This window comes from Triplophysa dalaica, chromosome 10 (genome assembly GCF_015846415.1).
Source record: "Triplophysa dalaica isolate WHDGS20190420 chromosome 10, ASM1584641v1, whole genome shotgun sequence".
In the NCBI taxonomy this organism is placed as follows: domain Eukaryota; kingdom Metazoa; phylum Chordata; class Actinopteri; order Cypriniformes; family Nemacheilidae; genus Triplophysa; species Triplophysa dalaica.
In genome coordinates, this window is record NC_079551.1 from 11,024,841 (window position 1) to 11,049,037 (window position 24,197).

The 24,197-nt window shown below is 37.1% G+C and overlaps 1 protein-coding gene across 3 annotated transcripts; it reads left to right on the forward strand.

Annotated features, from left to right (window-relative positions):
- The first annotated feature begins 907 nt into the window (after positions 1–907).
- Positions 908–14,354, forward strand: LOC130429528 (guanine nucleotide-binding protein subunit alpha-11-like). 3 transcript variants are annotated; one of them, XM_056758146.1, is made up of 9 exons: positions 920–1,049; positions 1,142–1,324; positions 1,617–1,772; positions 2,988–3,172; positions 3,619–3,773; positions 8,596–8,724; positions 9,315–9,444; positions 9,923–10,076; positions 10,883–13,260. In XM_056758146.1, exons 3-9 carry the CDS (start codon positions 1,622–1,624, stop codon positions 11,083–11,085), a joined length of 1,107 nt encoding a protein of 368 aa, XP_056614124.1. In that variant the 5' UTR covers positions 920–1,049; positions 1,142–1,324; positions 1,617–1,621; the 3' UTR covers positions 11,086–13,260. The 3 variants fall into 3 exon arrangements, with proteins under 3 accessions (XP_056614123.1, XP_056614122.1, XP_056614124.1); XM_056758145.1 differs by lacking the exon at positions 10,883–13,260 and adding an exon at positions 13,268–14,354 and having other exon boundaries at positions 908–1,324; XM_056758144.1 differs by having other exon boundaries at positions 908–1,324.
- The last annotated feature ends 9,843 nt before the right edge of the window (positions 14,355–24,197 follow it).

The following is a 24,197-nucleotide window of genomic DNA, read 5'->3' on the forward strand; positions in this document are numbered from 1 at the left end:
AGTACTTGTGATGTGAAATTAGCTCTTTTATGTAAAACACAGAAGCCATTTGTTTTACTATTTGATGGAAGCACGTGGTAATCTCATAAAACAACAAAGCAAGATAAATAAATAAATAAATAGATTAAAGAAGGCAACATGGGACTTTGTTTGAGAATTCAGCTCAACTCTGAAGCTTTTTCAACTTTTACAATATCATTTAATCTATTTAATAACTGTGCTCTGGTTGACGTGAATACACAAAAATTCTTTAAAAAAAAAATTATATGATTGTATCTCTTTAGGACTTTGGCATACTTCACTCACCTGGTTCCTATGGCAACAGGCGGTGTGTGAGCAATCTCATATCGCTCATGAATGACTCGATAAACCGGTTCTGCCGGGCAGGACAAAGGATTGAAATCCACAATGACCACAAGAAATAGGAGTGTCAAATACCTGCACAGCTATTCAAGAAGTTAACTCCAGTTTTGACTTCTGAAACAGATTCTCATCATTTATTTTGCCCTAATTGTATTTTTTTCCTCAGTTTAATGCTTACAAGAGCTCATGGCTTAAACGTCTACCTGTAAGCAATGTAAACTCACATTCATGTCATTACTTGTAGTTAATCCAATACAACTTTTAAAGTTTTATAATTGAGTTGTTAGCTTTCTTTTGGAAACTATAAGGTGTAGTAAAACTAGTAGGCCAGACACTTAAGCATTTATGAAGCTTTGGTCCTTAAAACGCATTTTCAAGGACAGTGTCACAAAACCTAGTATGCTGCCTCGATTTGTGAGATTTACTGCCAAAATTCTGTTTTAGAGAGTACTTAGAAGTGCTGACTCAGAGCACGTCTAAATGGGAGTTAACACGAGAGGCGTTCTTGTATTCACTCACTGTGTACTATTTTGTACCTATTGCTTTGTGTACGCGTGACGGGCGCGTCTTCACTGTTGGTTCACACCTCGAGAACCCTGCGCGTTTCTTTCGTTACGGCGAACAAAGAAATTTGTTACCAAGCACGCATCCTTTGCGTCCATAAGATGCCGAAAACTGCTGTCTAGGTAGGAAGCTCACTAGGTTTTGAGACGCAGTCCATTCTTGTATGCTTTCGCTTAGCAGAGACGTCCGCGTCAAAGACTTTCCTCAATTGCAGGCAGAGCTTTGAAAAGCGAAGAGAATGATGTAACGTTTACAGAGGCTTCTGGATAACTGTTTGTGGAAACTTGTGGAAGAACTTTGACAGAAATAAGGGGTTTTAGCCTAAACAGTGCGGCTGAAAAGATGCATCGCGTTTCGTAAACGTAAAGACCCCGTACAGGTGTGACGACGAATGCAGGTGAGGGATTCATCGCGCTTCATGTTTATGAAAGTTTTTACTTTTCAAAATGTGAAAATGGGTGTTTCGTGTTTTTATTCTCATTAGGTCAGAGATATTGAAAAATGTTTGGGTTTTACAAAGACCTCAACTAACATCAAAATACGCAATAAATGCTTTTTCCCGGAACTTTACGCATGAGTGTTATGCATTACAACACATACTTTGTAACTTGATACATTAGTTACCATGTCGGCCAAAGAAATACATTTACTTTGTGAAGCCTACATATACATCTTTTTTTGTTCCATAGGGGAGATGGGGGGCTGCTGTATACAGTGCTGGAGGTTGTGCACCTGTTGCCTGTCTGAAGAAGAGAGGAGCGCTATCGCGGTGCACAATGAAATAAAACGCGTCCTGGCGGAGCAGAAGAAAAGAGAACGCAGAGAGATCAAAATACTTTTATTGGGTGAGATTATTCAGACGTTTAGACGTTTTAAATTGTATATACACAATAATGAAAAACTAAAAGGCCAATTCGAGAGCATAACATCGTTGTTTGTGTAATCCTTAGGTTTACTGGATTACTGAGGCATTCACAATTATGTGATGAAAAGTATTTCATCAGATTAAATGTAATCTTTGAATTATGAAATATGACAAATAATAGCCACATCCTTCATTCAATAGCAAGGATGTAGCTTAAAATGTAAGATGTAAAATGATAAAAGCATTGTTTTGGTGTTGCAACTGGTCGCAATTTGTTAGATTTTAATCCACCTTTCAACCTTTCCTTTTAAAAGTCCAAGATTGTAACGGAGACGGACGATTATGCGAGAATTCCTAAAATGCTGCTCAAAAACGTCAAAAAAGAAGTCTACCTTGTCACACCACAGAACACGCTTGACATGTCATAGTATTCAGTACAATGTTTGTAAATGGCCAGTTTGGTACTGTGTGTTTGATCTCTTATCTAAAAGTTGATGTCCCATGGCGGACACATTCCTGATAGGTCATGTAGATCGGGACATAACAGTGTCTGGAATTTTCTCATGTTTTGCAATGTTACAAAGCGTCTGGTTCGTTCATGCACGTTTTGTGCATTTTGTATTGACGTTAAGTAGTTAAAAATGGGAATTCTTTAATATTCCATTCACTCTCATGCTTTGCCCTTTTACACTGATTTAATGTGGTGAGAGGTTGTTTGCCCGTCAAATATTTGCCCTTTGAGAAACATTGATTTAACTGAGGACTGCCATGAGTCACGAATAACTTGTTAACGCCTGTCTAGTTAAATCACTGTCCATTAATTTTCAAAAAGAACAGAAATATTTTCAGACATGTAAATGGACAACCAAAGGAATTCTCCCAAAGTGCACGACACCCCATATATAAAGGCATCCAAACACGCTGGACCACATGCTTCTCTGCACTGCATGACTATACTAAAGATTGCTTTTTGTTGCCTCTTTGTTAACAGGGCAGATAACATTCCAGCATGCACGAGAAAAAACTTAAGCATTTTAGCAGAAGGAGTGGTTTCGGGATACACCATTGTTTGTACCTCGCATGCATTTTCTCCATTTATGTCATGCCATGACTTGATTGCACTGTACAATCCCATTGTGAAAAGTTGTTTGTTGTTCTTGCCCCGCCCTGTTTACGTTTTTTCTTATTAATTTAGGCACTGGAGAAAGTGGGAAGACGACTTTTATTAAACAAATGAGGATCATTCACGGAAAGGGGTTTTCGGAAGAAGACAGACGTGCGTATGCTAAATTGGTTTTCCAGAATATCTTCACTGCTATGAAGGCATTGACAGGGGCTATGACCACCCTAAAGATTCCTTACGGCAACCCACAGAATGAGGTGACCGGCTCGTTTGTAAAACCCCTGTGAATAAACCCTTTAAAATATAATAATTCTTACTTTGATGCCTGTGTATTAGCCGCAAAGTAATGGTACCACAGATTTTATTCTCATCCTTGAGAATTTGATTTCACACAATGACTTTAAATGACTTTTTTCTTAGGTTACAGTAACATTATTGATGTAAACATAAGCAGGTGGCAAACATTCACATAGACTTTACATCAATGAAGGGACCAGAGATATATATCTAAGGGGTTCAATATCATCAGAACCCAAAATATGATGTAGTCATTATTAATAATTGATTTACTGTGTACGCCAAAGCCATCACCTAAATGGTTTAAATACAATAGCTGTGGCACTTCCCCTTTCAGATAGCGTGACTAAATAGGAAAACAGTCATTTGTTTTTATAACCTCAAATGTTCCTTTTTATGTCTTTAGGTGTACAGTCAACAGTTTCAACAGGTGGAAATAATCCATGTGACCCAATTAAACAGAATGTATGTTGAAGCTATTCGGCGACTTTGGGCTGACCCGGGTATCAAGAACTGTTACAGACGTCGTCGAGAGTACCAGTTAATGGACTCTACAGAATAGTAAGTATGTTTAAAATGTAAGAAATATAGTACAGGGAGCTTCCTCTGTATTTTTGTTTTAAAAAGACAACACAACACTTTATGTTGTGCTTATAGTGAGTCATGGCTTAAGGGGTTGTCACCCTTTATATTAACCAACAAACTGTACTAAAAAAAGTACTATTATTTAATGACGTATCATTTTTTAAGGTGATGTGTTTCTAATATCAAAACACTGATTTTAAACAAATATTTACATTTACATACACGTATGCATTTAGCAGACGCTTTTATCCAAAGCGATTGCATTGCATTACACCAGTGGTTTTCATCCTTTTTTGAGTACTGGACACTATCATATCTCAAAGCATCCTCATGGACCCCCAACCCCTACGCTCACACCCCATCCCATTTTCTTTCTCCAGCACAACAACATATTTCCACTGAATTAGGAAAATGGAGAGATTAGAAAAGGCAAAATTGTATATTTGTTTAATCAATAAATGTAAACCTAACTTAAAATGACATGTGAACATTTAATCACAATTACGTTGCCAAAACACTTATTTATAGCATCTCCAACAGTATAAACACACTCAACCCCAATTTATTCTTTTGACATTAATTTGTCAACAAGGATTTGTTCCAAACATTATTGATCAGTTACTGTTATAAGAAACCATTATATAATGTTAAATATCTGAACATATGATTAAAAACAAGTAAATAATAACAGATTTAGCAACTTGTTAAAGAGGCTATCCATTGTTCAATAAAAATAAAATAAAAATAAGTTTAAACTTTTATCAGGAGTGCACCTGACCTGACGTATTCCTTACAAACGATCTGGCGCGAAACTGCTCCGAATAAGAGCCCAATTTGCCTGGTGTCATCTCCCTCGCCATAGTAGGGGAAACAAATGAGTGATCTAACAAAGATTGCTGTTTGCACATCCACACTTTCACACACTAGTTACACTTCTGAGTTCTGATCGATTCGTGTGTTGAACTGATGAGGAGAAACTGATACATTACGGTTTATTGCTTATAGTTTAAAGGGCTCATCGGATGAAAACTTTTCTGTGTTTGAGTGCTATAATCGGGTCCCCGGTGCATCTTTTATCTCAGAAAACGTGAAAAACAAGAACTCAGTAGGTTTGTTTTGATCTTCCTTTCCCTCAAAGCGTGTAAGGAATCGAGACGTTTAGATTTCGCTCCTGTTGTGACGTAAAGGGAGGCTCTTATTATAATGTTACCGCCCCTTAATTTACACTATTTGTTAGGAGTCCCAACCTGGTAAGATACGAGACAGGAGTGGATTTATTTTATTTTTAGTGGAAATCCCTCAGAAACCATAAGTAACTTTATCGGCCTGGGACAGTACAAGCAGTATTAGCTACTCAAAGTTGTTCCTCAAGAGGGATCGAGACCAACTGAACGAGACAAAGCTGCCGAAGTAAGAAATATTTAACATGTATCGTATATATTGGAGGATAACATTAGAATATGATAGCGAAGAGAGCTAAATCACTCACAGACTAAATAGAACACCTAAAGCAAGTGTTAAACTTACTCTATATTTATACGTTATTTGGCAAATGGCCACTTGGAGTTTAGCTATATGTATGTTAATACATTATGTGAGTTAATATGTTCGGCTGCGGCAAGCTGTTTGTTTGCTAATGAACAGGAATGTACACTGTGGTTAGTTTCGTTTTAAACGTCTCAAATCCTTTGTCCTCGGGTTAAAAAATCTGTCACAGCAAACAGAGCATACTAGTTATGCTCTCAAGTTGTGTCTGTATAACTTGTGAATGACAAGCACTAAAATGTACGTAATTACTTTGAGATCTGCAGGTGTGCCTTCCGTCAGTTTAAGGCAAGCATACACGCACAACGTGATCGCATTACTAGGATGCATTGTTTGCTGTGACACATTTTTTAGTCACAGGATGAATGATTTGAGACGTTTAAAACAAAACTAACCGGGGAGTTCAGGAAATATAATATAGCTAAACGATTGCAGTACTCATTATTATTTAAAGAGACATACACCAAAATGGTTTGCTGTGAGCATAGATGTTTTTGATAAGGCAAAAAGGTTTTGTTTACACAGCCGTTGAGGGTTTTTAAGCAAAATCTGTTCCAGACATTTCATGAAGACCCTAATAAATCAAACCAACATGTTGAAAGTGCTCATACGAGTCCTTTAACCTCATGAATGTGGTAATGCATGGTGCTTCAATGAAAATAGGCGTGTAGGACTTTATTCGACGGTGCGCAGAACCACCTGGCATATGACATCAAAGTACTGCAAGAGCAATTCAAAAGCAAACAGATCAGTCGACTCTCTCTCGTGGTGCTGTGATGTTTTATAGGCTGACTGCTCTAAATGTCGCAGCATGATGGGTATGTTTGAAACAGAAATGCGCAGAAGCTGCGCAATAGGCTATATTAAATATGATTTAGTTTACATGAACCTTCCCTGCAAAGTGAGTGAACATAATTTATGAAGACAAGGAACCAGTCAATATGGCAATTCATTTGACTACAATAGCCGACTCAGTTGATTTTTATCTGCGTCTGGTGGGTATTAATTTCAAACACTGAATGCAAGATAATAACAATTTTCTTTAAAGGGTTCTACGGACCCCCTGCAAATTATGCTACGGACCACCGGGGGTCCGCGTACCCCCAGTAGAGAAACACTATTTTACACAATACATTTGTTCCTGAGTATGTGCTATCCCTGGGATTGAACCCATGAATATGCCATTGGTAGCACGGTGCTCTTACCACTGAACTTCAGGAAAGCTTGAACATATTTTATATAAACAGACTCACTGCAAAAAAATCAATAAGAAATTCATTGTGTTAACTAAGATTTTTAAGTTGAATAATAGAATTAATAAAGGCAACTAGGTAAAATTATTTTTATTTTTTTTAAGAAAACATCTGTACATTGTTCTGTACATTGTATCCACCTTTTAGAATAATCTCGTCAAAACCATGAAATTACATTTGTTACTTTGAGAAATATATTGTAACTAAAAGCATCTAAAAGAAATCAAAACAGTTATATTTTAGCATCTCAAAATTCCTGAGGTCTCAATCTGGGAAGATTTTTTAACAGAATTCAATACATTTTCATCTATACATTGCCTGCTTTTTATCCATTATTTGGTCCAAGTAAAGTAAAATTTAGTAATCTTTGAAAAAGATTATTCTAATGAATAAAACTACTAGAATAAAAAACCAGTATGCAGTATTTTATATTTTTGTCTACAAATTTTATACATTTAAGCATACAGCTTCAGATTATAAAATAATTAACACATTTCAGCGAAGTCAACTTTTGACTGGAAGTGTATATGAGTTAAATAAACTATTTATGTGCATACTGTGAAAACCATGACATAGTTCCATATAATGCCATAGGAGGGCAATAAAGCGGTGAGTTTAGAGAAACGCGCATGTTCCAAACAATAGAAATTGAAATATATTACATGAAATGTCAATGACTTCTATTTTCTTCTATCAGTGAATCTCATTTTATTAGTATCGTTATATATTGTTATGTTCATTTTTTAACATACCCTCAATCGGTACTGTTTACTCTGTTCCCTTTAAAATATACAAGGGATGTTCTTATTAATCTTCACTGGCTGTGATCTCTCTCTCTCATGTTCTCTCCTGCTGGCTGTCCGATCATGTTTTCAATTCTAAAAGTCCTGCCATGATAAGAAACACAAACAAACCAGGACATTTAATTAAACGTCCGTCTCCTACACAAACACCAATAAAGCAGAAAGCAAACATGATGCAACTTCGAAACCTCACACATTCGTTTGATAACAATCACACAGTTCTAAATGTTTTTATTGATGTACAACTTAAAAACTTAAGGCAATGCCGTCCTTGCTGGTCTTCCCGAAAAGGCTATCAAACCACTCCAGCTTGTTCAGAACCAGCAGCACACCTCGTCTTCCAACAGCCCAAAAGGGCTCTTGTGACACCCCTTTTCATCTCTCTCCACTGGCTACCTGTTGAAGCCCGTATCAGATTCAAGTTACTAATGCTTGCCTACAGGACTATCACTGGATCTGCATCGGCATACTTTAACACCCTCCAACAGTCCTACACCCCATCAAGATCCCTGCGTTCAGCAAACAAGCGGCGTCTTGTAGTGTCTTCTCATTAGGGCAGTAAAACTCCTTCCTGGTGTAACATTCTTCCTAACTCGGTCCGGGCAACCACATCTCTCACAACATTAAAAAAACTACTTAAAACCCACCTCTTCGGTGAATACTTGACAGACAAAAAAAATAAAAATCCTCTCTCTCAGTAGGTAGTGGTCTAACTTTTGTTGAAACTAGTAAGTTTGTCTTGGCACCTATTGTATAATTTCTCCTGTGTGACATATTGCTTATTGCTCACTTAACTTTTTGTTAGTCGCTTTGGATAAAAGCATCTGCTAAATGACTTAATGTAAATGTATGCAATGTTTGAAGTTCATTGTGCTCTTATATGGCAAACATGTCACCTCAAACGTCTGTCATTAATTAGACCTCGGTTCATAATGAAAGTGAATTGGGACTGGTGCTATCGAGCTCCAAAATGACCAAAAGCTAAGTGACCTAGTGTTATATTCCAAGCATTCTTAAGCCATTTGGTATATTTGTGTGTGGAACTCACTGTAAATTTACCTTCTTGGTCGCTTGGGAGAAAGAAAGGCTTGTGTTTGGATCAACATGTGGGTAGGTTAACGATAACAGAATGTTGACCTTTCAGGTGAACTGTCCCTTTAAAGGGCATGCTTGATTTATGTTTTATATGTCTTTCAGCTTTATGACAAATTTAGACCGTATCGCAGGCACAGATTACATCCCTACGGCTCAGGATGTGCTCCGAGTGAGATTCCCCACGACAGGCATCAATGACTATTCCTTTAGTATGCAGAAGATCACTCTCAGGTAAACACAGTAGCAGCTATTATTTAGACATCATGGCACGTTGCCTTCTTTTCCATACAAATGACATAGATGTATAATCTGAAAGGTTGTTTCCTTAACCGTAAACTGTCGTTTTGGAACATATTGTTAACAGGAAACAGGAACTGTCACCCGTCTTTAGCATCCGATATAGCCAGTTTTGTTTGTTCATGTTATTGGCAAGAGAACCAAAGATGGAAATGAAAAACAAATTGCGGAGAGTTGTTGTAACTTTCCTAAGCAGGATGAAAAAATGTGTGACCACTAAACCACTTAAATTAACCTAGCAACCACATAGGAACAGGCTCAACCCACTCAGGGCACCTTAGCAAATGCCTAAAATCAGGACAGTGACTTTTACATAGGAAAGCACCTTTTAAAATGTAGCTAGATTGACATGTTAGATTAAGAGACAAACAAAGTCTGAAGTAGACAGTAGACAGGTCTGATATATGACAGCAAGGAAGTAAAAGCAAATTATAGGCTCTGTCAGTAAGTGTGGATTGTTTCTAGTTTAAACAAAAAGTTCCAAGAATGAGTGATCTTACTATTAGGTGACTCTTTTTCTTAAGGATCGTTGATGTAGGCGGCCAGAAGTCTGAAAGGCGAAAATGGATCCATTGCTTTGAGAATGTGACGTCTCTGATGTTTTTAGCATCTCTCAGCGAGTATGACCAGGTGCTGGAGGAGAATAACAAAGAGGTGAGTCTCTTAAACAGTAATGGAAATCACTATGATTTATACTGATTAAAATGGCCGTAAATTAAATGCAGTGGAACAAACACTGTTGTGATGCATATTTAAACTTGATAGATGAACCATGACTGACCTTCATGGCTGAAGTCAGCCCATTTCATCTATGACTGAAAACTAGTGATTTTAAATGACGCTACATCAACATCACTAGGTGTCAGTATAGATCCATGACAATCCCATTCTATATATCTCATATTATATATTCCAGTACAACTTTCAGTAATTATAATGACTTTTTTGCATTACAGTATGCCACTGACAGTCCTGAAAATATAATCACAATAAAAAACATCCTATTAAAAACAGGGATTGAAAAGTACCCTAATTACACCTCTTCCAATCTTTACTTGTTATGCTAATTAATGATGTAATCTCTCGTGCACCATAAACTTCTGCTATAAACTCTTCCTCTATCTAACTGCAGAACCGCATGAACGAGAGCTTGTCGCTCTTCTACACCACCATCCACTCGTCGTGGTTCGCCAATTCCTCCATCATCCTTTTCCTTAACAAGAAGGACATCCTGGCAGAAAAGATCCAGACATCAGACCTACAAACATACTTCCCGACTTTTCAAGGTATGGAAAAAGGGTTTTTGCACCCACATAGTGTTTTTGAGGGGAATATTTGGCTTTTTAGGAAACTAAGTTGACAGCAATTGGCAGTGTTCTATGGTCTTCAAAATCACATGAAAAAGGTTTTGATTTAACATTGTCAAGAATTTATCACTTGAAGTTAATATGCAATCAGCGGTCCAAGTTTCTTTCTTCCACAGCTCCTGTACCAACTGCCATCATAATATACCCAATACTGTGCATCTGTCAACCTTTACTCATCTAAAAATAAAAACCTTTTTTCGTAGTCAAAATATGAGGAAATACCCAGATAGCATAGGTTTCGAACGGGAAGATGTCTACTAAAGATCTGGAGATCTGGAAAACATCTGCTGTGTAAAAACATCTTAGAAAGGGCAGTTTTACATACATTCTAAATCATAAACATCTTACAGACATCAAGTCTCAGACATCTCAGAGACGTATTGCAGATGAGCAAACAATAGTAAAAGATGTCTAGCAGTTGTAAATGCAGACATCTAATAGACGTCTCTTAGATGTGTGTGTGCTACCAGGGTAGGGATTTTTAGGACTCCTTATGGGTTGGGACAACATGAGGCTGAGTAAATAATGACTGACAATGTTTTGATCGAATATTGTGAACTGCTTCGACACCGTCGACCCCTGAGCTCCCATATTGATATATTTTAAACATCATCGAAAGCTTTTCCCTTCTCTTTATTTGCATAAGCTCCTCCCAGTTCAATCACTCTTTCCTTCCGAGCATGTACTAACCCCTCCCCTCCTCTGTGGTTTGGTGCCACCCTCAGGCAAACGTCGGGACGAGCAAGAGGCCATGGAGTACATCTTAGAGATGTATCAACGGCAGGCCGTCAATGTTTTGAACAAGGACTGTAAAAACATCTACTATCACTTCACCTGCGCCACGGACACCAGTAACATCCGGAAGGTTTTCAATGATGTGAAAGACACTGTACTGATCGCATCTCTGAAGGCGTTTGGAGTACTATAAACAGACCCTTCAAGAAGCACCAATGAAACGCTGATCCTTTTATGATGTTTCTGGATGTTTTAGCGCTTCGGCCGCTGGATTTGCAGTCAAACTACTTCAAAGGACCTACATGGAATACACAAAGGATGCCGTTTAGTGTTGTTTCTTGTGCAACGCCATGCAACCTTTCCTTGCTTTGTCTTTTGATTCATCTTTTCTTGAATTCTTAGACTTTGTTATTGACTTTTGGTGAATGACATTTTGAATGCTTAACACAATGTCATTGGCTACAACAAGGCCCTTTTAGAATCTGCACTCATGATAAATTCCTTACAGTGGGTGGATTATGCTGATATTTGTAGATCATGTTCGAGCCTAATTACCTAAAACGTTGTACGGGAAAAACATTTGCACAGGTCTGGTCGGAATGACACTCTTTCATCTACAGTATCAAAACAATCGAGTGAGGTTACATTGAAGGTATGAGGAAGTTGTCATAATTCTACCCAGGTTGCAGGAATGCGGCACAGCCGATCAAATATTTTTGGTGGCGGGTTTTGGTTTCGAGGGGGTTGAGAAACACTACATCAGGGCTAGTGAACTCCAGTCCTTTAGTTCCAAGTCAAACCCTAATCCAACACACTTGCTCAGGATAAGAGTTTACTAGCCCTTCTCTACACTGTACTTGCAAAGTAAAATGACTTGTGTGCTTTTTTTTTACATAAAATATAAGGCTTAATAAATAGTAGAGATGACTCGATTCTAAATTTTTCCAATGATACTGATAGCTGATTTTGAAGAATAAATGATTATTTCTTAACTTTCTGAATGTTATTAATTCATATGATGACTATTAATTTTGAACTTCAAACTGGTGATGTTTCTATACATTTTCTGCACACAGAGCAAAAATGAATAGCATTGTCCTGTCGTCTTTTGATTGACAGTATATATCGGCTCTGATCATAGTCTGTTTTTAAACTATCGGCTGAAAATTTGCTTTTATCGACCGATTATTGGCCGATATATCGGTGCATCTCTAATAAATCGATTATAAACTGTGCTGATTACCTCAAAAGTTCATGAGGGTGAGAGCTACATTGACTGGTATAAAAAAGTATCAAATATTTTTATTGTATGTAAATGTACCATTAAAAGAACCTAAGATGTAGTATTACTACAAAAGATCATAACAGGATCACAATTTTTTTACTTAAGGGTTTATTTGATTTTAAATTATCTAAATTTACTATCCACGTTGTATTAGTTGATAAATTTCATATAAAAGTATTTGTAAAGTGACCTTTTAGTAAATATTTAACGTAATAATTTTGTGTTTAACACATTGTTTATTCAATGTGGCCTCAAACCTTTTGACTGTAGTTTCAGCTGTTTCAAGTGGTCCCAGATGCAATTTAGAGATGTTTTAAGAGATAATCTGGTTGTTTAAGAATTAAATCAGTAGACTGTTACTTTTCACAAACTTAATCATTTTTGTATTCTATGTATTTTGCACAAGTTCATGATATGTTCTGTAAACACTTGGTGTACAGTACTTAATAAAATCCCTTTTTTAAAATAAAATAATTGCATCAGATGGACCTTGCCAAAGGTGACATCTATTATTTTTTCGAACATTCTCTATGTTAGGCCCAGAAGACCTATTCTTTCATACAGTCATGTGACCACGATAATATTGAGACAATTTTGTTATGGCATTAAAACGATATCGATTATATTGTTACATCCCTGCTGAATACATGAATAAACTCTCCTCACTATATAGAATTATGTGTTTAATATACTTTTAACCATCTTAATAGACCTAATAAGCTCATAAGATTTATACCATATGTAATGATACCGTATTAACTGTGAATGAATCAGGAAACATTAAATTAAGAGTAAATTAATTACCAGTTGTATAGTTTTGCTACAAATATCTCGGTTAATATTGTTTTACTACAAAACATTATAGTTACTAAAGTCAAACCATGTGTCATGAGCTTCCATGTCAGATTAGATTTCTTGAATCTTGATATTAATAAACTGGTTTTCTAAGGTGAAATAAACAATCGCTGACATCTTTTGTTTTCTTTGTCTTCCTCCCACACCCAGGTCTTTTGGTCATATTAAGTCTTACTTCTATGTTTTTTTTTCTTATTGTCCACCCTCTTCTTACTCCTCCCTATTATGATATCAGGCCGCAGCTGGGATGTGAACGACGCAATGGACCACATCAATAACATGTACCTTTCACAAGCTTTGAATCGTGAAAAGGGCAAGAGGAAGCACATATACTACCACTTTACCTGCGCAACAGACACCAACAACATCCGTAACGTCTTCGATGATGTCAAGAAAACCGTTCTCGTCAAGGAACTGGAGTCTCTTGGTATGCTTTAAAAGATGATGATCACCATTATGAATTCAAATGAATTGGCAAGATGATGGGTAAACAGTGAAACCTTTGGGCAAGCTGTTCCCTAAGAGTGCAATCTTTGCTGCTTTCTGAAAAAGTAAACAAGTGCTAATGAAGAAATACAAAGTTTCGTTGTTATAAGAAATGTTTTACTTTTTTAAAGTCATTAAATTAAGTCATTAACTTGGTATACACCTCACCCCAACCATTTTGTTATTTGGCTTTTTTATGTGCATTTGAGTCTTGACTGACCTTTTTTAGATTTGAGTATTGAGTACCTGGAAAATGTTTAATTTTGCATTAATAGGCTCAAAAATATACCTATACTGTCTCCAAGCCATACTGAACAACTGAAAGAGAATATCACAAAATATGAATAGTCAGACACACTTCCGTATACGGGGCAATTCTCGCTATTAACAAACAATTAACTATGACTTTTCCCCCAATAAACTCTTAATTTGTTGCTTATTCATAGTTAGTGAGGAAGTTATTTGGTTTAGGGTATTGGGTAGGATTAGGGATGTTTGGTCATGCAGACTTTGTGCTCTAGAAGTACAAATAAACAGCCAATTGGGCAATAATATGCTAATAAAACTAGTTAATAGTGAGAATTGTCCTCTATACTGAGGTGTTTCCGAATAATTAAATATCATTGAAATGTTCAATAAAGCTGGTACACTCTGTTTTTCTGTTTTAAGTAACATTTTTACAAGGATCTCAGTTTGTAATGTAATGATTCTGTGAAATGTTATTATGATCTCATGAAACTGTAAGTGATAAACTTCTAGTTTCTCAAGAGCTGTTTCAGATTGATCCTAAAGTTAATGTACTGAACGTATTTTTTAATAAAAATAATTTTCTTAAACGGGTGATTTAAAGCTGTTTGATGCATTCGGACTTCTTTACAATTTTAAACGTGCTGGCTTCTCATGCTTAACATTGTCAACTTGTCAAAAAATGAGTCGGACGTATAACAAAGTATTTCTGTGCTCGATACAGTCCCCGCAAGTTCATACAGGTTTCGGAAAGTTTTTTTATGGAACATGAAAACCTGTTACGTAACAACTTTTCTTAGTCCCTTATTGGAAAATTCTCTCGGAAAAGCAAGCCCAGGGCAAGGCGAAAGGAAATAGCCCAGCATTGTCGACCAACGGCGATAGGAAGACCCGCTTACCATCAAGATTGGCTGCGCTGTGTCAAGATTGGCTGCGCGGTGGGCTTGCAGCTGCAGCTCGTTATTCTTGCCATAGTGAGAGAAGTTGAGGTGTAATTGTTTGTTCACTGCATTTCTGTGATGGTTGTTATACGGTGTTAAATGGTGGATATAATGCTGGATTTTAGTGAGGGATGTTATATAAACGGTGGATATATCGGTGGATTTCAGTGATGGATGTTATATAAATGGTGGTATATTGCTGGATTTGCAGATCATTAGAAACTGGTAGATGGAGCGGTCCCAACATTAAAAGATGCCAGACATGAACCGTACGCCTTAAGTCAAACTTAGTCTGTTTTTTTGGCACTCGGCACATACGTGCATAATGTAAACAACACAACCTTATAGTAAATCAAATGTAATGATGTATAGTGTGATTTAGTTCCCCCCCAGGATGTCGTTTGTTTTCGGAAACAGCGTTATCTATCTTTTATAAATGTGATCAAACTAAATACTATTCGAAGATACGAAGTATGCAAAACTACTCTTTAGGTACTCAAGATTAATATGAGATTGACAGAAACTGCGCGTTAAACCGGACGTTTAACCAATAATGTATGTTTTTTTTTTTTTTCTCAAATTCAATGAAAAAGACCAAAAAAATCCTTGATGTTGTGAAAATGTGACAGAAGGCCAATTAAATTGTTATAAATGTTATTATAATAAATACAGGGTTTTCCCATAAATTCAGTTGTACTGGCAAAATGTGGGTTTACCGTAAACATTATGCCACAGAAATTGCCCATATTTGCATATACAGTAGCAAAACAGCAGGTAACAGCAAGGGTATTATGGTTTAATGAAACTACAACTACTAAAACATATATTGGCCTATAGGAAACAAATATATAAACTGGAAATAAACTGAAATAACATGAATATTTACTGGAAATCAATAAAAACTAAACTTAAAAAATAGAAATGCAGCTTATAAAGCAAAGCAAAAACAAACAAATGATAAAAAAATATAAAGGCATATAAATTATAACATTATATATATAATATAAAAATTGTGCCATAAATTAAAGAATAAAATCTAGAATTTTTTTAAGAATACAGCCGCAAAAATTGTAAGAGACCATTTTTTCTTTAATCACAGCATTTTTAGATGTATTGTGACCATAACAGTCTACCGTCTGTTGAATAAAAAAAAAACTGTCATGAAAACTGTAATCAAAGTCAAGCTTATCAATATTTATTTTTTTTCCTAAACCCATGTAGAAATATTACTGTTGTATTGCTTAAAAGTGAATACTATATGAACCTAATACTGTCTTAAGACATTAAGAGTATCTTTCAGTTATTTTCACCGGTTCTCTCCTTTCTGCAAATAATTGAAAATAGAAACAATATTTTTATTCGAAAATGTATTCAAAAATATTGTAAGTAGTCCACAGAATGAAAGAAAAACAATAATCGGCAAGGAAGGCCTGAATTTTTGCAGAAATGTCTGTATGGTCTTTAGTAGCATACATATATCAGCTTTGAAGAAATTGTATATCTGCAGTTTCCTGGGGTGATCCACTGCTATATACCCATAATCCTCGTGTTCATCTCCTCTTAATAATTACTTTCAGGGCCATAATCTATTTATTAAAATGAAAAGTATTGTATATTACAAACATCAGCTTTACTCATGAATAATAATGAGGTTATGTAACCAGGCAGCAGCCTTCCCATCATTTAAACCAATCACAAGTAGGGGAGACAGAATTTGGGACCAAAACACAATAATAGTTGGTACGCCAGTGGCTTATACCACAGTTGCCGTGGAGCTCCGTTCAACCTAAAAGCTCTTTCCTCTAGTTTTAGAAAGAGCATAGTTATAAAACAGATAGGTCTGGAGTCACCGAAACTGAAATTAGCCTACAGCACAAAGAATTTGAACTTTCTAACCAACCGTGCCGCATCCATTGAAAGACGAGCGCACAAGGTGGTTTTACCCTCATCACCAGAGAGATCTCTTGAAATAGAAGCTGCGTCACACTTTCAAAGGCTCTTTGTGACCCAAGTGAAATAAGAGGATCTAATCACTTATCATTTAAGCACGATGCACGACACAATTCTACGGCAGACCTTCCATGTAGAGTTTGGACAGCATTCTCTCGCAAAACCTTTCATCCCCGAAACTCAAATCGATGAGACAAACATTCACAGCTGATCAAATCTTTCTATTGGTTACATTTACGCATTTGGTAGACGCTTTTATCCAAAGCGACTTACATTGCTTTAACCTATACATTTTATACTTAGGTATATGCAAACCCCTTGGGATCGAACCCACAACCTTGCATTGTTAACGCAATGCTCTTACCACTGAGCTACAGGAAAGCTAGGTTCAGACCACTCTGAGGCTTCGGAGGAAAAGCTACGGATTCGATTCACTCAAAGTGGCATTTTTGAAATGAGCCGACCCATACGCTCATTAACTCATCTGGCCAAAACCACATTAAACCCCCAGATGAACAGACACTTTCTATGGCCTGCTGACAATCACTGTCGGCAAGCTGTTCAAGATCACATCTATAAAAAGATCAGTCTTAAATCCGCAGACTTAATTAAAGATTTAATTAGGTGAGGGAGAAGTGTGGAGATAAAAGAAACAAGTGTCAAGAGGAAGGACGTTCAAACTCTTTCTCAAAGAGTGCTGTCTGTATGTCTGTCCTGTTTAAAGACCAGTTTAGATCAATTCTGTCATTATTTATACGCCTCCATCTTGTTTAAAACCTGCAAGTGACTCTTTCTATGGAACACAAAAGAAGATATTTAAAAATATGTTTTAGTGGTTTTGTGTCCATAGATTGGAAGTCAATTGGGGCCAATGATTTTTGGTTGCCAGCGTTATTTAAAATTTTGCGTAGAAGGAAGTTTATCATACAGGTTTGGGTTGAGAAAATAATAAAAAAGGTTTACTATCGCTTTAAAAAACTCAATAAATTAAAGGTATGCATGCATTAGTAGACTTTAGACAACATGGTTACCGGTGTAATTCAAATGTCAGGGTAAAGATTTAACCAAGAAAATATACTTGAGCTCGGAAACTAGAAATTTGCATATTAAAGATGCGGTGTGTAATTTCTTAGACGATACATTTACAGAAATGCAATATACTGTAATATACGTAACTGCGTTTGCAGAGTTGTATAATGTCCTTAAATAATAAAGCATTATGTTTCAATAACCTTAGAATGAGATATTAATATCGACATACACCGCAGGTCTCCTTGCATGGAATTCATCATGTTGTTTCTTCAGTAGAATAAATGGACAAACTGCTCTGAAGAGCGAGAGCCACCATAGTGCTTTGAAAGGGAGGAGGGAGGGGCTGGTCATTGGTTGCAATTCGCAACTAATTTAAGGTGATTTTGAGCCCCCTGTTGGACACTGGACCCCTTGTTGAGAAATACTATGCTGGTGTTTATAATTCATATCACACACGCAAGCACACACACACACACAGTCATGACGTCAGCTTACCTATCCTCATGCTCTAATCGACATCCCCTGATGCGAGTGTTGAATTGCATCCTGCCCAACTCCACGTCAGTCTCTTTCAGTCTCCCTGTCGGCCACCTTGTGTCCACTTCAACTTCCCGTCAAATGACAGCTGCAAGGCAGCCCATTTTGCTCCCATGTCACTGGGACGCCTTGTTAGGTGCGCTTGACTCTCTTTTTGACAAACTTCTGTTACTTTGAACTGTCGATGTGATAATAGTCTAAATGAGACGGGTTAAGTCAGGTCATTCGAAAAAAAAAAGGAGGGAGGGCGTTGCTAGACCTAATGCTCTACTGGGGCACAGGCTTACTTTTTCCTACAGTGCTGCAGTCCTACAGACTTGACAAAGTTTTCCTTAGACACTTGTCCTGTGCTTGAATTGAAGGGGGGGTGGGGAGATCTGGGCCTCCCCATAATGCATTAAGGACCCCGATAAGAAGTAAAAATAGACTAAGGGGGATCCTTCAGATATATTTATTTGTGTAAAAATATTGTTTATGGGCTAGTTGTCATGTCTCTTTAAATTTTAAACGTCCCGCTCCACGACTAAAGACCGCTAAGCCCAGGACATCGTTGACATGACTGCTTGCTTGGCATCGCTCTGGTGAACTAACTTCAACTACAAAATGGAGAACAATAATCCTCCACAGTTGGGAAGAGGAAACTTCTACTTTTTTGAGGGGTAATTTTCTCTCTCTATATATCTGTCCACTGTATTTATCAACTACATGTCTGGGCTTTTTGTTCCTTGCGTAAATTATTACTAAGCCTGGTTATGGGGTGCTAGAGATCTCGATGAAGATGAGTGACAGCTTTTTAGTGATTATAAAGGGAGTGCTCATTGTGCGGTTTCTGTGCTATATAAAATCCATTGAGAATTGTATTACACTTGTTTTTCATGTTGCTTATACCAACGGCCACATATATGCTGCAAAGTTTCGGGAATGACATCAGCATATAAATGTGGGATTCATTCTTGAAATTGCTATGATTGACATATTGATAGCCATTAGTTCCTGAATAAAGCAGACTTTTGGACTGATGGTTGAATAGTCTGACAGACTCAATCATAACAGACTCTTGCTGCATCCTAGACATAGCTATGTAAATTGCACTTGAAACTTAGAAAAATCCCCACAACACTAACACAGAAGACTGACAGCCGGTCTTGTAAAAATTTATATTTGTAATATCTATTAAACTAGTTACTTGCATTTAAACAAGACTTTATTATCACAGAGTGTCAATCATCCAGTTGTTGTTAAGGAAAATAGTAATTAAATTGTATATTGCGAGACTTACCCCCACCCCCCATAAGACTTGCTTCAATTCAAGCAATGCACTTCTCTATAATGTCTGAGACCTGACTGGCTGGGAATGTGCAGTAGTTTGTTTATCAAGTCTTACCTCCCTTAAACTCATCATATCTCCTTTCTGCTTCCATTTCCCTGCTTTGTAAAACAAATTCTGATGTCTTTACACAAAGTGGCTATTAATTATCGACGCAAAATAAGATGATCTGTATTATTTGGAAACCTACTTTAGTTTGGCCTACATCAGTCGCGTGTGTCGTCACGCTTGTGTGCTTGCGTGCGCGCTCCAGTTGTTGCAAGGAAACACATCGTTATTTTCAATGTAATTGATAACACTGACAAATAAAATTTGTCAAGTAAATTGGTTAAACTTACAATTCTGGGGCACAGCAGATGTAAATTGCGTCACTTGCAGAAAAGGGGTCTAGCAACGCCCCTGGGAGGACGGCTGTCAAACGATTAATCGTGATTAATCACATCCAGAATAAAAATTTGTGTTTTCATAACATATGTCTGTGTACTGTGCATATTAATTTTGTGCTTATATGCACAAAATATACATGCATGCTGTATATTTAAGAAAAATATTACATGTACATTTTCCAGACGCTTTAATCCAAAGCGACTTACAAAGAGCTTTCCAAGAGGAAGAGTGTTCCACCAGGAAGAAGATGTGAAAGAGAATGAGCGGGAAAACAATTTACTGCCCTTATGATAAGGCAATACAAGATGCTACTGGTTTATTGAACGCAGGGTTCATGATGGGGTGTAAAAGTGTAGGAGGGTGTGAAAGTATGCCAGTGCAGATCCAGTGATAGTCCTCTAGACAAGCATTAGTGACTTGAATCTGATACGGGCTTCAACCGGTAGCCAGTGGAGAGAGATGAAAAGGGCTGTCACATGTGCCCGTGTGAAGGGTCCCAAGGATCTTGTGTAGATGGAAAAAAAGCAACCGTCCAAGCACCGATCCTGAGGGATCCCAGTGATCATGTGGTGATCACTGGGACTCCCTGAAGGATCTGGCAGAGAGGTAGTATTTGAACCCCCGGTGAGGAGAGCCTGAGATTCCAAGAGATGACAGGGTTGCGAGCAGTATCTGGTGATTGACAGTGTCAAACGTTGCAGATAGGTCTAGCAGAATCAGGACTAAGGATTTAGATTCCGGGTGGAGAGAAGTCTTGTGACTTCAGTGTCAGTCACTGGGGTGTTAAAATAAATAAACATTTATATATAAGGTAAATGATTGGAAATTATAAATAAATACATTCCTAAATATTTATACATGTGTTTATACATATATACGTATGTGTATGTGTTTTTCAATACAAAATTCAGAGCATGATAGTATGGAAGATAAGTCACACTACTTTTTCTACAAAGTAAATAAGAAAGGAAATGTTTTTGAGACAAACTAAGCTTTTAAGGGCATGTACAACGATTTTCTTAATTCTGTAATATAAGTAAATAAATGCTTAGCCATTCTTTGTTTTTTAATTTTCACTCTGTCACTTTAAAAATTTGACAGAACTTTAATTGCCAAAGGCAAATTTCTCCTACAAGTCTTTTAAAAAAATTGCGCCTGCAAGTACTATTCATCCAGATTCGCTCAGCAGCCTACTTAAGAATGTCATACAGGTATTTTGTGACATTTAAAAAGACTTCATGATCTATTTGTGTGAGCTCGATTATTATGGCCAGATTGTGTGAGCATGTGGGTTAGACTAATGCTATCCGATCTTATAAAAAATTGGTTTAAGCAAAGCTTTACTTAGCTCAATGTTACATTATACTGCAGTATGACAGCTCGCTAAAATTGACTTTAATCCCGATGTTTATAAAACGTAGCATACTGTGAGCAAGCTGACAGGTTTGGCTTCCTGGGGTTCAGGTAAGCTTTGAGTCAGACTTTGGAGAGATGTCGGGCTTATTAGCTGCATGGGCGGCCTCGGTGTCGTCGTGGCACAAACTGCATTTGCTGATAAGAGGCTGCCAAATCCAACCTGCCTCACAAACACACACACACCTACAGGAAGAAGGGTTTAAATTAAATTTAGCGAGGGAAACAGAAACATAGATCAACTGCGAGATTAGATATAGTACAAAAAATCTCAACAGGCAATTTAAGAAAAGAAATAAAGTGTGAAGTTTTTTTTTTGACCTGGGTATTTTTCACAAGAGCTCCGGCATCGATGTTTGGAAAGTGGCCTTTTTGTAACCTCGGCTTAGTCACAGGGAGGGGTCGAGCGGAAACAAAGCCAAGGGAGAGAACATTCTGTACACCTACCTGAATGTACATTATCAATAATTCGACTGGCAGTCCCACCCATGATGGAGGCTAGCGAGATGATGGGTCATGGGAGGTCAATGTCAAGTGTCCAAGTCAATGCACTGCGTCAATATCTGATGACTAACCTCATTAAACTTTGTGTATCGTTTAATTTAGAGTTATTGTCCAATTGAAATATTCTCATACTGCTTAAGCAAGCAGCAGTTTTACTGTGTATATTTAGGGTTAGTAGCCTGTTTGAAAATAAGTCAAACTACAGTGAAGCAAATGGTAACCTGTTTGCCACAAAAAACACGGTTCCCTTTTGAAAAAAAACAGCAGATGCTGTATTGATGCTGTTTTGATGCTGGTTTAACCAGCTTAGACCAGCTAAGGACCAACACATGACCATTTACACCAGCACATGACCATCTTAAACCAGCTCAAACTAGCATCAAAACATACCAAACCAGCATCTGCGGATTTTTTCAACAGGGTTACTACATTTGTAATATGTCAAAATTTTGATAAATTTCTTACAGGTTTTATATGACGAGAGAGTGAGTAAAATTATTTTCATTTTTGGATAAACGGTCACTTTAATGGTCTCTAAACTCAAGTATTAAATTTGGTGTTTACTTTGTCTGCCATCGTTGGTAAATCTTACAGCTTGTTCACAGGACGTGAGTATTTGGATATAAAAAATTCATTGGTTGGCATGCATTGAAAAGGAACCAGATCCATATGGACAAGAATATCATGCAGACCAACCATGGGCTTTAATACTGGGTACAGTCAACAGCCTAACCACATACAGTAGCAACAATCCAGATCACCCTAGCAACACGCTAGCAACCTCTTAGAATGATCCATTAATGAAACGTAATGTCACACAAATCATTCGGTTTTCTACAGGTAACAACTTGCCAGACTTTTTATCAATTACTCTTTATTTAGGAACCAAAATGTCTCTCCATCATTCTCCACCTCGACACAAACAGACACACAAATGCACCTGGTTTGGGGCTATTAATTAGATTTAACAAAAACTGCTCAGGGCTTTTAGTTTATTAATGCTGAGAAACAGCAAAGACAAAATGTTCCCAATTAAAATGAAGATAAATTGCAGAGCATGTCCCCTGTTGAGCGTCTGCATCTAAATTGTTGCAGCGCAGACGAGCCATTAAAATACACAGCCCTTGCCCTGTTCCGACAGACTACACCCCAACCACCCACCGCTTCCTCTCTCTCTCTCTTGTTGTCTATTTATGTCTCTTTTACTCATTGTTCTCCTGTAGGTGACAAGTGGACAGTGTACATAACGGCTTAAAATATTCGTGTTTTGTAAAATGGCTGCATATAAATAGAATGGGTGTCAATTAAATGCATCAGTTCAACATATAAAGACAGCGATCACAATTGTATGCTATTATTATGCCACCCGCCGACTTCGACGGAAGTGCTTTTCCACTGCTTCTTTACATGGATGAATTTGGGTTGCCAGATCTTTGTATGTAAAACCGCAGACATGCAACAGTCTGGCAGCCGTCTCCTCGTCTTTATGTTTATAGGCATTATTTACTTCAACAATAAATGATTTTTATTAAACCTATTTTAACTTAGAAATCAAAATATTGCAGCATCAAATCTAAATAATGGTTTGGCTTGACAGCCCTAAAAAGGCAACGATGGACAAAGAGATATGGAGAATGTAAAGACTTTGATGAATAATAAATAAAATATCAAGGAGAATAAACATCATTTGTCTCAAAAGAAGTTAAAAGGATGTAGGATGAAAGAATGCACATAACTAAAATGCAAAATAAACTTCAAAAACATTTCCCAGTCAAAACAAAAGCATTATTTTCCTTTATCTTCTCAGCAGTTTTATAACTAAACAGCCATGTGAATAAACTAGCAAACTGTAAAATGATTTGCCAATAAACCGCTACAACTGTTGACACAGGTGCATGTCATTGGAAAAGTAGACTTACAACATAACAAAATGGAGCCATCACGAAATCTAAACACTTGCTTCAGCTCCAGAGATAGAGACAGAGAGACAGAATTAGAGTTTTATCTGCTTCTCTGTTGCCTCAAGGGGGAATCTGTTTTGTGCAACTGTAACTAGTCGGCAGAGGACAAGTTCAATATTGATAATCCAGGCTGAGACATAAAGCAAAAAGCAAGCAATAGAGTTATTTAATGCAATGCACACACACCTCTCAGTTTCAGTCATGTTCCGGTTAATGGATTTCATTTTTGTATTCATCGGTGCATTGCAATAAATTATAAGCGGAAGCAATAAAATGATTAACTGTGGTGGTGTTTTCTATGTCTCAGTTGAAAAAGCAGATATATGAACACATTTCTGAGCAAATCTTTACCAGAATTAAAAATGCTCCATACAAACCTCA

Excerpts from the sequence above, each read along its gene's own strand:
- LOC130429528 (XM_056758145.1), top strand. The coding sequence starts at position 1,622 with ATGGGGGGCTGCTGTATACAGTGCTGGAGGTTGTGCACCTGTTGCCTG. Across the intron at positions 1,773-2,987 it reads GATCAAAATACTTTTATTGG|GCACTGGAGAAAGTGGGAAG; the intron begins GTGAGATTATTC and ends TTATTAATTTAG. Across the intron at positions 3,173-3,618 it reads ACGGCAACCCACAGAATGAG|GTGTACAGTCAACAGTTTCA; the intron begins GTGACCGGCTCG and ends TTATGTCTTTAG.